At 40.6% G+C, this 13518-nt stretch overlaps 1 protein-coding gene across 2 annotated transcripts in view; it reads right to left on the reverse strand.

The window, feature by feature from the left end:
• Positions 1 to 13518, reverse strand: part of AGK (acylglycerol kinase) — a 31473-nt gene that overhangs the window by 9252 nt on the left and 8703 nt on the right. The window contains exons 4-11 of one of the 2 annotated variants that reach the window (XM_052669574.1): positions 12404 to 12479; positions 10989 to 11081; positions 10004 to 10036; positions 7051 to 7145; positions 5378 to 5447; positions 4506 to 4585; positions 2419 to 2476; positions 377 to 524 (exon numbers count right to left, since the gene is read on the reverse strand). In XM_052669574.1, the coding sequence (XP_052525534.1) occupies positions 377 to 524; positions 2419 to 2476; positions 4506 to 4585; positions 5378 to 5447; positions 7051 to 7145; positions 10004 to 10036; positions 10989 to 11081; positions 12404 to 12479 (653 nt within the window). The remainder of the gene's footprint in view (positions 1 to 376; positions 525 to 2418; positions 2477 to 4505; positions 4586 to 5377; positions 5448 to 7050; positions 7146 to 10003; positions 10037 to 10988; positions 11082 to 12403; positions 12480 to 13518) is intronic. The other variant, XM_052669575.1, reaches the window with a different exon arrangement.

Here is a 13518-nt window from a genome sequence, read left to right on the forward strand (position 1 = left end):
CACAAAGAAAAATAAAAGATGCTCCTTTCCCCCCATGAAGAAGGAGTGAGAGATACTTCAGTGGCAAGCAACTGTGAGCCCAGTGAACACAGTGAGTTTTTTTACAAATGCATTTCTACTTAAAAGGCCACAAATACTTTCAATTCTATTTCTGAAAAACATCACTTAAGTATCTTGACAAAGTCAATGCTGAAATTGCAATGATTTTTTGGAAAGTCAGAGAAAGGGAAAGGGAAAGGCAGAGAAAGGGACAGACACAAGAGAGAAGAAAAAACTAAGGAGGAAAAAAAAAAAAAAGGTAAAACAATCCACAGCTCTGAATTATTAGATATGTAAAGGCTGCCTGTGACTTTATACCATAACACACACATCTCACCTTTTCGTGGAGGCGACCAGTATAAGCGAAGCCGTCTGTAAAGCCTCACATACAAAGGAGGCCTGGATGGCTTCTCCTCTGGCTCCTCTGGAGGTCTCTCAGTTGGTCCCAGATACATGAGAGCAGCTTGGTGTTTCTGAGGCCATTCCTTGGATTTACATGGAAAAAAAAAACAAAAACAAAACAAACAAAAGACAGAGGACCTTTTGTTGAGAACCTCCTGTTTATTCTGCTGATTCCTACAGTCTATTCACCCTGTGATCACAAGCACTACTTCAGAGCTACCACTGCCTTATTCTACTTCTTGGCCTCTAGCTTCATATAAAATTACATCTCTGCAGCTTGAGAAAGGGTACCCACAATTGCCAAGTCTACTAATCTACTTCTTCCCTACACAGCAGTGAGGTACTTTCCCCTCTATAAGGAAAGGGTAAAGGGATGTTTTCTTTGCTGCAGATGTGTGGTAAGGTGACACAGCTGCTTCTGGCTGTGGGAAACAATCCAAAATGGAAGGTCAACATGAAGGCTTGAAAGTGCAAGTGCTTTCTGCATAGCACAAAGGTAACCTCAGGCAAAGACAACAGTGCTGTGTGCAAGCCAAGGGGCACCCAAATCAGGCAGGCTTTTGCTCCTCAGCACCTCAAAAGATCAAGATCTGACCGTATAGTCAGGTGCTTGCAGAGTACAAAGCAGGTCTTAGGACAAGTCAGCTGAGCTTTATAGAGCACCTGAAGAAATAAAATAACAATATTCTCAGTGAAGTTTCAGATTCTACTGCCAGAAATTGATGAGCTACAGCAGAACCTTAGCTCCTGAAAGCTCACGGACACTGACACTAGAGACAAAGTTTATTTGCTCTCATTTTGTTTTAAAACTAATTTGTGAAACACTTAAAACAAGGTCTTATGGATGAAATTATACAATTTCTTTTTAAAATGTATTTCCATTTCCAAGGACAACTGCAGCAAAATCAACAAAGACACAGTGCACAGGAGCAAGGGCAAGCTTGGAAAAGATTACACTCAGCAGACTGGGACCATTTCTTATAGAAATTAACAAAACGGTAACATAAGAGGCACATAAAGCAATGGATAATACAACTGGGGGAGATCAAGTAGAAACTTTTTTCTCTTAATATTGAAAAAGTGAGCATTTCTCTTTAACCTTCAGCAGGTTAAACAGATCTTTTAAATGCAGAATGAATAACTCACCAGTGAGACTCACTATCACTGCCACTCACTGAGGCCTTAATAAAACTGAGAAAGGGGCTGGAGAGAGGTGAAGAACAAATTTCTCCTTAGAATATCAGCATACAGAATCATCCTCTCAAATCTCTTGGGGATGGGAAAGCAGGGGGAGATCTTTCATGAATACATTACAGTCTAACTCCTTGGATGCACGATCTCATCTACCATGGCAGCTTCTGGGTATCCTCACAGCCTTTTCATGAGGCTCCTTGTATGTTCAGAGAGCAGTGAAAGGCACCTGAGAGAAAGTTCCTTGCCCCTCAAGCAAATTTTCATCTTTCTAGGGTCAATTTTAAGCAAGATAAAGGTGAGATATAAGCTCCGAATCTTCATGTTCATTTTGCTACACATGGAAAACTGATTATCAACATTCATGAGCAGTCTAATTATAAATTTAACTTCTGCCAGATGAATAAATCATAATGAGGTGTTATCATAAGAAATACTGTCTAGAAAAGGTGACAGAAAATGACAAATGCTATGTTCAGCACCACTACTACTCTCCAGCTCCAAAGGTGGTTACTGGCTCCCTCTGGTGATCTTGCAGCAACAGATTCTTAGAAAAGATTTTTTGTAAGGCAGAGGTAATCTGCCTCCCCTTCATTTCTTCATAAGTTAGAAATTTTTAACAACTGCTATGTTTTCCAATGTGTGGAGTTTTGCTCCCATTTTATATTGCTACCAGAATTTCAGAAAAGAACGCAGATAACGTGTACAAAGCAGTCAGTCTTTTCATTTCGAAGCTACACAATCATCAATCACACTTCCCCACAATTCCTCAGTCATTTTTTTTACCTTTAACGCACTGAAAAAGTGAGCTGCTTTGGTTTTCAGAGGCCCTAGGTACCAGTACCTGAAAAAAGAACAGAAAAAACTCTTTAAGATATCCAGATGATATTGGAAGAAGGAGAAACCTTGTATGAAGTTAGGGCACATAAATTTGTTTACCAAGTTAGTGCTCTCCTACAGTCTTTAGCTTTGTGATAGCACAAGTTTCTACACACCAGCAGCTTAGCAGTGACATTCCGTTCTTGAGTTACGGATCACCAACACACAGTATACAATCTTCCCTACAGGGTGCCTGACATCTGAGTAGCAGAATTTTACCTAGTTAGGCAACACAGCTGGGATTAAGTTTAAGGTTTGTGGCTTATCAGTTGGTGAGATGCATCTCTACAATACGCAATGAAGAATTAAGTTGGAGGAAACAAGCAAACAAAAAAAATCAGCAGCAAGAGATCAGAACAGGAAAAACATTCATTTGCCCCAAAGTATTCTCACACCTAACTCGATGTTTTACAAAATAAAAATCCTGTCGGTCACAAAATACAGTACAGAATCTAAAGACATGACTACACTGAGGTAGGCTTGGTGCAAATTTTGATCACCGTCTTCCACAAAAGGCCAACAACATACACTAAGCACCATCAGCTCAACAACACCGAAGTTGTAAGGCTATCATTAACTACTAGGGTGTGCAGCAGTCACACCACTTCCATTAAGCCATGAAATTGTCCGTAAAACAACAAATCCTCAAAAACGTAACACTCAGCACTATGCATCCACCAGAACAGTGCTTAGCTTAGGGATAACCAGGCACATTTTTAGAGTCGTGGCTTACAGTTCAGCTCTCTTTGTAGAAGGTACCCTCTTTTCAGCTTTACTGGAACACTAAAAGTTCACTTAGCCCAGTATTTCATCTTTGTCAGGGAACAAAGGAGTACACCTAGAGAGAAGTATAAAAAGAGGACAAGGACACAGCTCCTTAACCCAAGCTTGCTGAGCCTCCATTCAACTGTGGCTAAAGTGCTTCCTAAGCTGGGCGTGTTTTCTGGGCATTCAAAAACATTCATGGAAAAATGAGGTTTGTAGTCATTCACACTGCCCCAAGTATAGAAGGTGCTGCCAAGTCTCCCACATGGTGTTCATGACTCCTATGAAATGCAGCTGCTGCAGGAAAAGATGCAAAGGCTGACACTTGGTATAAAATAGGGCATAGGTGGGAAGCCTAATAAGAACATAGAGAGGAGAGAAGTGCTCTTCCTTAGTCTTGGGGTTGCAATTAGCAGGAGAGCCCGCAGCACAGCCAACTCAGCACCCACACAAGCAACCAGGCATATCCCATGCTTCTCAAGGACAAGCACCCAGGCCGTTTACTGCATCTTTCCTACCCCACATCACCTCTCAAACCTACTTAATCACCTGCCAGTTGCCAGAGGTCAGCTATCTCCTGCTTCCTTGCAGACAGCTCATTCACAAAACATATCATATATACTTAGTGGTCAGCAGCACCCTGCCCTGTGTAATTCTTCTATGGCAGTCTGAGGAATGAGCTGATTTGGCCCTGCTGCTCCTTCACCAGGTAATGCCAGTAATTTGATACACACACACAGTGGCATGTCAAACATCCACTTGGATAAAACCCAACAATTATTAGTTTAGCATTCAGAAAACCGTCGTCAGGCAGTCCATGTCATTTCTGGCAGGAGCTGAAGGGCATTTCTACTGCACCTGATGTCCCTTGTTGGAACTGAGTTACAGAATCTCCATCTTTTCATTGGCAATTGATGAAAAACAACGGTCCGTCACTTTACTTAGACTTTACTCAAGGGAGAGTTTTTCCCATTGATGCTATCTGAACAAAGGTCCAGAAATGGGCACCAAAAGGCAAGAGGAAAGCAATTACCTTAAAAATCGGTCAGCACTAAATACATGTTTATTTCAAATGACAAAAACCCTGAAATGTTTTACACTCGTGTGTAATGCTTAATCTGAAGAGTTGGTGCTTCTGCCTGTCAAATGTCTATATTCAAAAAAAGCTTCTTTGCAACAACAGAGGGTTATTTTTTAGACAAGATGCTTCAAAAATGGTGTTTTCTTACTTGCTAACTTTAACTCCCGCATCTCTGTAAGATCCCCACCTCAAACCACTCAGTGCAAACACAGGCTGTTCCTTTTCTCCCTGTAAAGAAAATTAAAAAGTGCAAAATTGCATTCTCTTATCTTTTTTCCAACTTTGTTTTTTGAAAGCAGAGAAATTTCATTTCTATACAGAACCTGAATTCTGATTAATCCCAGAAGAGAAATTTCACAGAAAAGGCATGATAAATAGCTAACAGCCATAAAGGTTAACCTGAATTTAAGTGTCACACATCCCATTTACTTCCAGCGAGAAATATAAAACATGAATTTTTTAAAGGGTTGACTGAGTTTGACTGCACACCCAGCAATAGCCATTCCATTCTGCGGATAGTGTCAGCCAAGAGCAAGGTGTTCTCACACAGCAACACTAAGTTCTTGCTGCAGAAATGTCTGTTCTACAACATAACTGAAAAATAATAGATGCTAAAAAAAAACACACTGAGCACAGCCAAGCGTTTTCCCATTTCACATCTTTCAGTTTGAAAAAGAAAGTTATTAATTCCGCAGTACACATGAATTTATTAAATCAGCTGAGACAGCTATTGTTATCTCTCACTACTTCTAGAGAAATATTAGTTAAATTTTGCATTCATCTAAACTCTCTTAACTTCCCCCAGAATATATTCAGCCATTCAGCCAAGTATTTTCCCCATTTTAGATTAGGCTGTGTTATAGCATACAGTGGAGAAATGACTGCCAGCAGGACTGCTGATAGGATAAGCCAAAATTCATAGCAGCACGACACAGAGGAAAAGTAGTCTATTTGAACAGAACAATGCAAGAATAGGAAAGCTTTAGGAATGCTGGGTGCCAAACAAGCAGATGTTTTTACCTTGATCTGCAACACATCAAGTGGAACTGTCTCTCCCTTCAAAATGGCCAAGGTAGCATTAGTAATATGTCTGCAAAACAAACAGGAAAGAAGGAGAACAAACAGGGAGGCAGAAGGAATAAGCTTTAAAAACTTTTTTTTTTTTTTTTTTCCCCTCCCCAGCAGACTCCACTACCATCCTTGTGGGGCTTTTTCTTGTACAAAAACCTATGCAGCCCTGAGAAAAGAATTCTGACAAAGTGCTGCTCCTCCTTGAAATCAGAAAGCAAATCAGCCTAACAAAGCCCAAAGGCATCCTAACAAACAGCAAAGACCAGAAAAGCAAAAGTCCCCAGCCTAAACTCTGCAGAGACATTACTCCTTCTTCAGCTGATCTACCAGATTACAAACTCTGTGTAACCTCGATGCAGCAACTCTGTTAGCTGCTGTTTTGGATACGTATTAAGGATCCACAAATAGTTTCATTGGTGGCAAGGGTAACAACCTAGGAGGGGAGACCCATGTCTGGGACTGCATTACCTTGGTACATTAACATATTTTGAAGTTCTTAAACAATTTAAAGCTATTAGCACTATTAGCAGTGGTCATTTTGTTCTGGCCTCCATTAAGTCGGGGACATTAACTAAGATACTGCTTTATTTCTTCTCACAAAAGGCAGCACTAGTGACTTTGTAAACAAAGTGCTCTTGCTCACAAAAGAAATCTCTATACTCAGGCTTTGAAGCATGTATTTCATTGAAACCTCTTTTTTTTTTTCTCTCTCTCTCTAATTAAACAAAGTTGGGTAAAATTTAAATTCCACACTGCTTAATTCCACTTTTTCAGCTGGAAAACAACCAAGCCAAACAGTTTTCAGATCCAACTCAGTGTCACGTGGGTGAATCAACAAGTGAAACTGCCTTTGGCTTCATCAGGCTTAGGATACTGAGACAGAGAAGGAAGCTGTTTCTTTCTCAGTCTTTCTTTTCTCCTAGCTCCTGCCTTTCTGCAATATCTCTGCAATTTCTACACTCCAAAGAATAGCTCTAATAGTGACAAAGGAACCAAAGTATTTCTTTTTAAAATATCACTTCCACATCCTTAAGTCAGGTTCAGCTTTCAGCAAGCTATTGACCAAATTCCTTTCAGCTTCACCAGTATGCTGCAGTATCACCTGCACAGTTCATTACCTGGGGACAAAAAGATCACTCATTTCAAACAGCTTCTTTAGAACTCAAATACAAATTACTATTTTAATCTTTGCTGCTGATTGCAGCCTTGTCCATCCTGCTGAGCTTCAAAGCACTCTGGTGGCATTAATGAAGGGTGTTATGCCAGTTGGCTCCTGGATTTTACGTGTGAGGGATACCAGCAAGGGTCCCATGAATACGAATGCTAATTAGTCACTGGGAGAACCAGAGCGAACAGATTTCAGTAGCAAGGAAAAATATATTTGTTAGCATGATAGGAGGAAATACTGAAAGGGAACAAAGTGTGAGGAAAAGAAAGATTAATTGACTAGACTTTGGTTTAGGAGTGGACAAAACAATCTTATATCAAACCGAATCATCAGGCTCTGTCCAGAGTCTGCCAACTTCCATGTAACACAGAAGAAAAAGAAAGTCTCAAACTACAAGAAGCACTGCTCCTTGGAAACAAACAAAAGCTACCTTTCAGAAACACATAATACTTACTGGACTTGGTTCACACTCTCAGGGTAGAGAGTGTGGCTCAACGTGCAGGTCTTTCCAAGAGGTATAAATCCTATAGGAATCTTACTGAAGGCAGCCTGGACACAGAAGGGAAGTAAAATAACATTTGCATCAGCTGAATGAAGCTTTCTGTGTGGAGATCACAGCTGTGTGTGATATCACCCCTCTGGCACTAAGCAGTCAGGCACTTCCTTAAATGAGGCAGTAATACATAATGACTCAGAACACGGCATCCAAATCTCTGAACCCACCACTGCCAACTGGGTGCAAAGGAGCTCTCTGTAATCATTACGAGAATTGTTACATGCAGGTTGGCACACAGATCCTATCTAATGCATGGATTCTGTCAGAATCTAATACTGATAGATGCAGGGCAAGCTCTGAATCTCATTTACCACTGCAGAAATACCACTCTGGTAGAGTAACCTTGTATGGCAAAGAGCTTTTCTCAGTTAAGAAAAGGAAATTAATTGATTCTTCTGGCATCCAAATCACAAAGCAGCAGAAGGTCTAATTTTTGAAACTCACTGACCATGTTATTTTTCAGTTCAGCAAAAGGGCTTGTTAGAGGAGCAAGTTATTACACCGTACCTGAAAATAAACTGTGCTTCTTGAATCATGTCAGCGAATCAGTGTCAACTACTGCATATCACAATATACCATCTCCCTCCTGGGCGCTGCTACCAGCAATGCCACAGCACTGCAAATCCACGCTGGCTAACCAACATCACTCTCACTTCATGCTTACCTGCCCTCCCTTGTTATCTCTGTCTCACTTGCAAGTCTTAACACACCTCAAACGTCCTTTGCTCATCTTCAGCTTTGCTTTACAGCTTGCAGAAGACAGGCTGCTCACAGCAAATGCGTTCATACTCTGTTCCCTTGGCTAGTAGAACCCATGTTTTTAGAACAACTTGTACAGGCTCTAGACAACAGTGGCATGACAAACCCATGAAAGGGAAGCAGAGCACAAACTGAGGGGATGGAACTGCAGGTCTCTACTCCTAGGACAGAGTGATATGAAGGGCAAGGAGAATTTCCGTGCCAAAAACATGAAGTGACACGGTGGCAATAACACAAGGCAGTATTCCACCCAAAACAGTGCTGGTTGCAGAATTTTCTATGTTATTGCAGATCAACATGAGCTAAAAATCAAGATAAGACAAAAATACAAAAGAAATAACTAGCCAGTAAAGCTTCCAAAATGTTTCTTCCAGAATCCTTAGATTACAGAGATCTCAGGGGTCAGTTATAACAACACTAAATTTAAGAACACCTGATGTCTTGGAATGGATACAGCTAGCACCTCACAAAAAACACTGGCAGAGCTGCAGTTTCTCTTGTCACACTCAGACAAGGCAACTGCCTAAACAGATACAATTCTAGCCACCAAGGATACCATCAGAATCTTCTCTGGATCATTTAGTTGAGCTTTTGCCAGCTCCTGCCACAAGGTTTTGGGAACAACGATCCCCTCCTTTCTTCAATAACACCGTCCTCCCTCTCTGAAAAGAAAAATCTCTCGCATTTCCGTTTCCATTTGGAGGGCTCCACCTTGGGAGGTTACAATTAGTTCTCTGTAGCTATCTACACAGTGAGTCTCACTGCGTGAAAAAAAAAAGCAAACCAATCATAAAACAATATTTGGACAAAGCCAATTGAGTTTCAAGTCTGTACAAATACAAGAAAAAATTGTATTTTTTGCCCAATACTTGTGCCAAACAAAGCATACACAGACAGCATGTAGGTCTCTGAAAGATCTGCATTTGGCTTCTCAACAAATCCTGTTGGAAACTCCCCAGAGATACAGCTTGAGAGCCATTGTACTCCCAGAGAAAGGAAATGAAGAACAACGGGAAGTATTGCAGGACGTTAGCATGGCTGACTCACTACACAGCAAAGTGTCTTGATATCACAGAATCACAGAATCACAAGGTTGGAAACGACCTGCAAGATCATCTAGTCCAACCACCCTCCCATTCCTATCAGTGCCACAAGCTACTAAACCATCTCTTGTAGCTCCTCATCCAGGCACCTCTTGAACACTGCCAGGGACGGCGACTCCACCACCTCCCTGGGCAGCCATTCCAGTGCCTGACCACCCTTTGAGAGAAAAAGTTTCTCCTAATATCCAACCTAAACTTCCTCTGGTATAACTTCTTGCCGTTTCCTCGGGTCCTACTATTTGCCTGGGAGAAGAGGCCAGACCCTTTTGCACCACAACCTCCCTTCAGGAAGTTGTAGAGTGCAATGAGGTCTCCCCTGAGCCTCCTCTCCTCCAGACTGAACAATCCCAGCTCCCTCAGCTGCTCCTCATAAGACTTGTGCTCCAGACCCCTCACAGTTTCGTTGCCCTTTTCTGGACACGTTCCAGGGCCTCAATGTCTTTCTTGTAGTGCAGGGCCCAAAACTGAACACAGTACTCGAGGTGTGGCCTCACCAGTGCTGAGTAGAGGGGGATGATCACCTCCCTGCTCCTGCTGGCCACACCATTTCTAATGCAGGCCAGGATGCCGTTGGCCCTCTTGGCCACCTGGGCACACTGTCAGCTCATGTTCAGCCGAGCATCAACCAACACCCCCAGGTCCCTTTCCTCTTCACAATCATCCAACCACTCATCCCCAAGCCTGTAACGCTACATGGGGTTGTTGTGGCCAAAGTGCAGGACCCGACACATGGCCTTGTTAAACCTCATCCCATTCACCTCAGCCCAGCAATCCAGCTTATCCAGATCCCTCTGCAGGGCCTCCCTGCCCTCAGGCAGATCGACACCACCTCCCAACTTGGTGTCATCTGCAAACTTACTCAGGGTACACTCAATCCCTTCATCTAAGTCATCAATGACTTAGATGGTATCAGCAAGCAACAACATCTGCAGAAGCCAGGTTGGACCAAGAGATCACAGTGGGTTCACAAGACACCTTTTCTTCCTCACCTCATCTGCTCTGCGAAGAAGCCCAGTTACGACCTGGAAGACATGAGAAAGGCTCACCTCTGAGAATTCTGTTTGCAGTGACAGTGGAAAGCCATGAAAAATTATAATATTTATCTCTTACAAAGATTTAAGAAGCAGCTACTCTTTTTTACTATTGCTTGCATAGGAAAGGAAACACATCCAGCATGCAAACATGGTAGAAACAGCAGAGTTGAGTGCACATGAGTATGTGCTGACATCACAACTGATGCCAGCATAACTGTTTAAACACAGAATACACCAAGACAGCCCTGCACAAAACGCAAGGACAGCACGGCTAAGTGTGCAATTAACAATAACTGATTTTAAGGCAGGAGAAACTTCTAGATGGATTCCAACCACTTTATTTTAAAATCACTGCATTTCATTTAGCCATTGCCTGATGAAGTCAGTAGTTAGCATTCCAGGAAATGCTTTAGTAAAAAACAACCTGCCTTGAAAGAGAGTATTCCCTAGTTCTGTTGGCAGTATGCTCTTGCCATTAATCGTCTTGACAACAGACATTTATTAAACGCATACCATGCTTACAATTGCTCCCATATAAATTTTAAATTATTTGATTCCCATTTAGGAAAACGAACATTCATCCTCAGAAATACAGACAGGCTAGGAATGAGCTCTGAAAATTAAACCACTACAGTTACATTACACAGAAAGAAAAAGTTGGAAACAATTCTCCCCAAATAATTTTCTCACTGTGGAGTAAAATTCTGGAAGGCAGTTATGCTGAACACTCTTGTTCCCATCATCACTTTTAGGCAAATAAAAAACAGTGGAGTTTTCTTACCTTACAAGATTACAACAGTGACTTAATACACAGATGTGGAAATGGACAAATCTCCACTAATGACTACTATGATATTGTCACCACATTACATACACTCAGTCTTCTCACCCTCAGCCTTGCTACAGTTCTCAGCAAACCAGGACAAAGCTGCATCCATACCTCTTGTACTGTGCCGTCTCCTCCTGCAATAATGATCAGATCTGTGTTTTCCATCAGTTCCATCAGTTTTTTTGCTTGTCCTTCGTAATCAGTCTGAAGAAACAGAAATTCAAACACGAGAAATCAGGTGATTATTTCTGTATCTTTCTAATATATATGTATTTTTCATATACAATTTATTTAATAGTTGTTTTCACATAAGTACACAGTACAGCACACTTCTTATATAACATTCTCTTAAACTTCTTTGACTTAAGAAACCAGTCCTCTGCCTAATACAGTGTAAAAAAATAAACACACACACAGCCTAATAAGGCTCTCATTTAGTAGATTTAGAATATCCAGAAATAATCAAATTTGCGGACAGTTTTACATTTAAATAAACCCACAAACAAACCACTCTTGCAGAAAAAAGCCTCTTTAGAGGCCAAAGTGATTGAGTGCATCTCCTGAAGCACAGAATCAGCTATATCAAGGGCTGCTGCCCAACAGCAGGTTAGGAAAGCTGCTAAAAACAGTTTAGCATTAAGGAGTATGCTGGCTTTCTAAACTAGCAAACCGTTTTCTGCAAAGTGAATGCTTTTTGCAAGGACATACCAGCCCCAGCAGTGGCCTAGCTCTGTTTTGATCACATTCCATATCTGAAGTTAAAAAGCATTAATTTTTAATTTTTGCAGAACATTTTTTTTCCTCTTAAGCTTGTACTATGTGTTTTCAATGATCAAAGAGAGGCATTAATAAAAACAGCATCTTAACACTAAACAGAAGCTTAAGAAAAATATTCCAAGACAGAAATATATATATTGCAGGACACAGTGAGTACTAACCAATCCACAGATCACAGCCACAAAAACCTGCAAAGAGATGGGGATCCCTTCACATTTACTTTTTCTCTTTCCAAAGAAACCCTCTCAGCTAAGTTGAGCCATTTACAGCTCAGTGTTCTGCTTCCATGAATTATCTGGGGATACACTGAGAAATTTTTAGGGTGAAAACACAAAATTATTTTTAATTAACTTGAAGAATTCCACTGCACATCAAAGCTCCTTGCTTCTGAATTCTGCAAGTTGAAGCAGAACTGACAATTTCAGCAGCAACAGGCATGCACCACTAACCAGCAGTCAAGTATTGAGAGATTTTTCTCTCAAACATGAATTATAGAAGGGCTGCTTTAGACAGTCAGGCATGTACATGTACTGCTTTAGCTGAAAATTTACAACTCAGTACACAGTTTGCAAATTAACTGTGAATTAAAAGGATTAAATACCTTCTTAAAATCTCAGTAATTATTTCCTCCCAGCAGATGCCTACAAGACAACTGAGAATTTCAAATACATCCAAAATTGGACTTCAATTTCTCAAAAGAAAGCAAAGCAGACGCTGTATTTCTATTTGCAGAACCTATCAGCTCTTACCGTAACGATATTTACATCCAAGCCAGACAGGTGCAAAATCGGAGCAGCATTTTTCTCAAAAAGGTTCCTGGCTTTGCTAGAAGAAAACAACAAAGGAAAAGCAGACATCAGTCGGGTGGCAAAAGAAAGAAAAACAAAAACAAAAGAAAAGTAAGTACTGAATAACAACAAGAAAAGTAGTTAAAAACAGAGCACACAGTTTACGTTATCAGGCACACAACCTCCTATCTGAGATGTCAGCTTCTTGTTGCAGTTTTAATACATGCAGGAGGTTGTCTGGCTTTCTCCAAAATTAGTTTTAGAAGTCAAAACAAGATCTCCAGAGAGAAAGATGCTAAAAAAAAACCCAAAAAACAAGTAATAACATGCAGAGCAGCAGGCTTTAAAAGCACAAAAAAAAAAATCCTATTAAGTTTTTTACAAAGATGCTTTATTTAAAATAATATTTACTTTTATTTATTACTAAATAAATATAGAAGCAAAATTTTCTCTGGCCTCCTTCTGATACAGGATTTGTGCATGTTAATGCTTTTAACTCCAGAATTATCTGTTAACTATAAATTACTTAGAAGTAGAAATATGAGACATTTAAATGTAAAGTTGGAGGCTTTAATTAATTAACACAAGGCATTTTTTGTCATAGGGGTTTTGTGTAAAGGCACACAAGTCCAAGCACTTCCACATCAGATATATCATTCCTATGGTGCCTGTACTGAACCCTTCAGAGATGCAGCTGAGAAGTTGAGCTGATGAGCAGAAGCAGATACACATCATATCCCAGATATTTTTTTTTACTAATGAGTATGCAAAAGCAGCAGCTGACCTCTTCCAGGAGTCTTGCTCTGAACCCATATTTAGCCTCCCAGTTTGTGGGCACATCCCTTTCAAGGACGTGTTCCTACAGAAGTCAGATCACTGAGGATAACCTCAACTCTAAAAGAAATCAAGGTCAACATCCTATGGTTTTTGAGGTAAACATGTCACATACAAAGGGATGTAGAGGAACGAAAAAGACTCAAATCCAGGATAAAGTATCTGGAAATCATTCTTTCAATTCGAGCATCTAATTCTATTTGCCATCCCAACATCTTCAGTGATAAATACTTTGGCGTAGT

This window comes from Tympanuchus pallidicinctus, unplaced genomic scaffold (assembly GCF_026119805.1).
Source record: "Tympanuchus pallidicinctus isolate F22 unplaced genomic scaffold, pur_lepc_1.0 scaffold8, whole genome shotgun sequence".
NCBI classification, from domain to species: domain Eukaryota; kingdom Metazoa; phylum Chordata; class Aves; order Galliformes; family Phasianidae; genus Tympanuchus; species Tympanuchus pallidicinctus.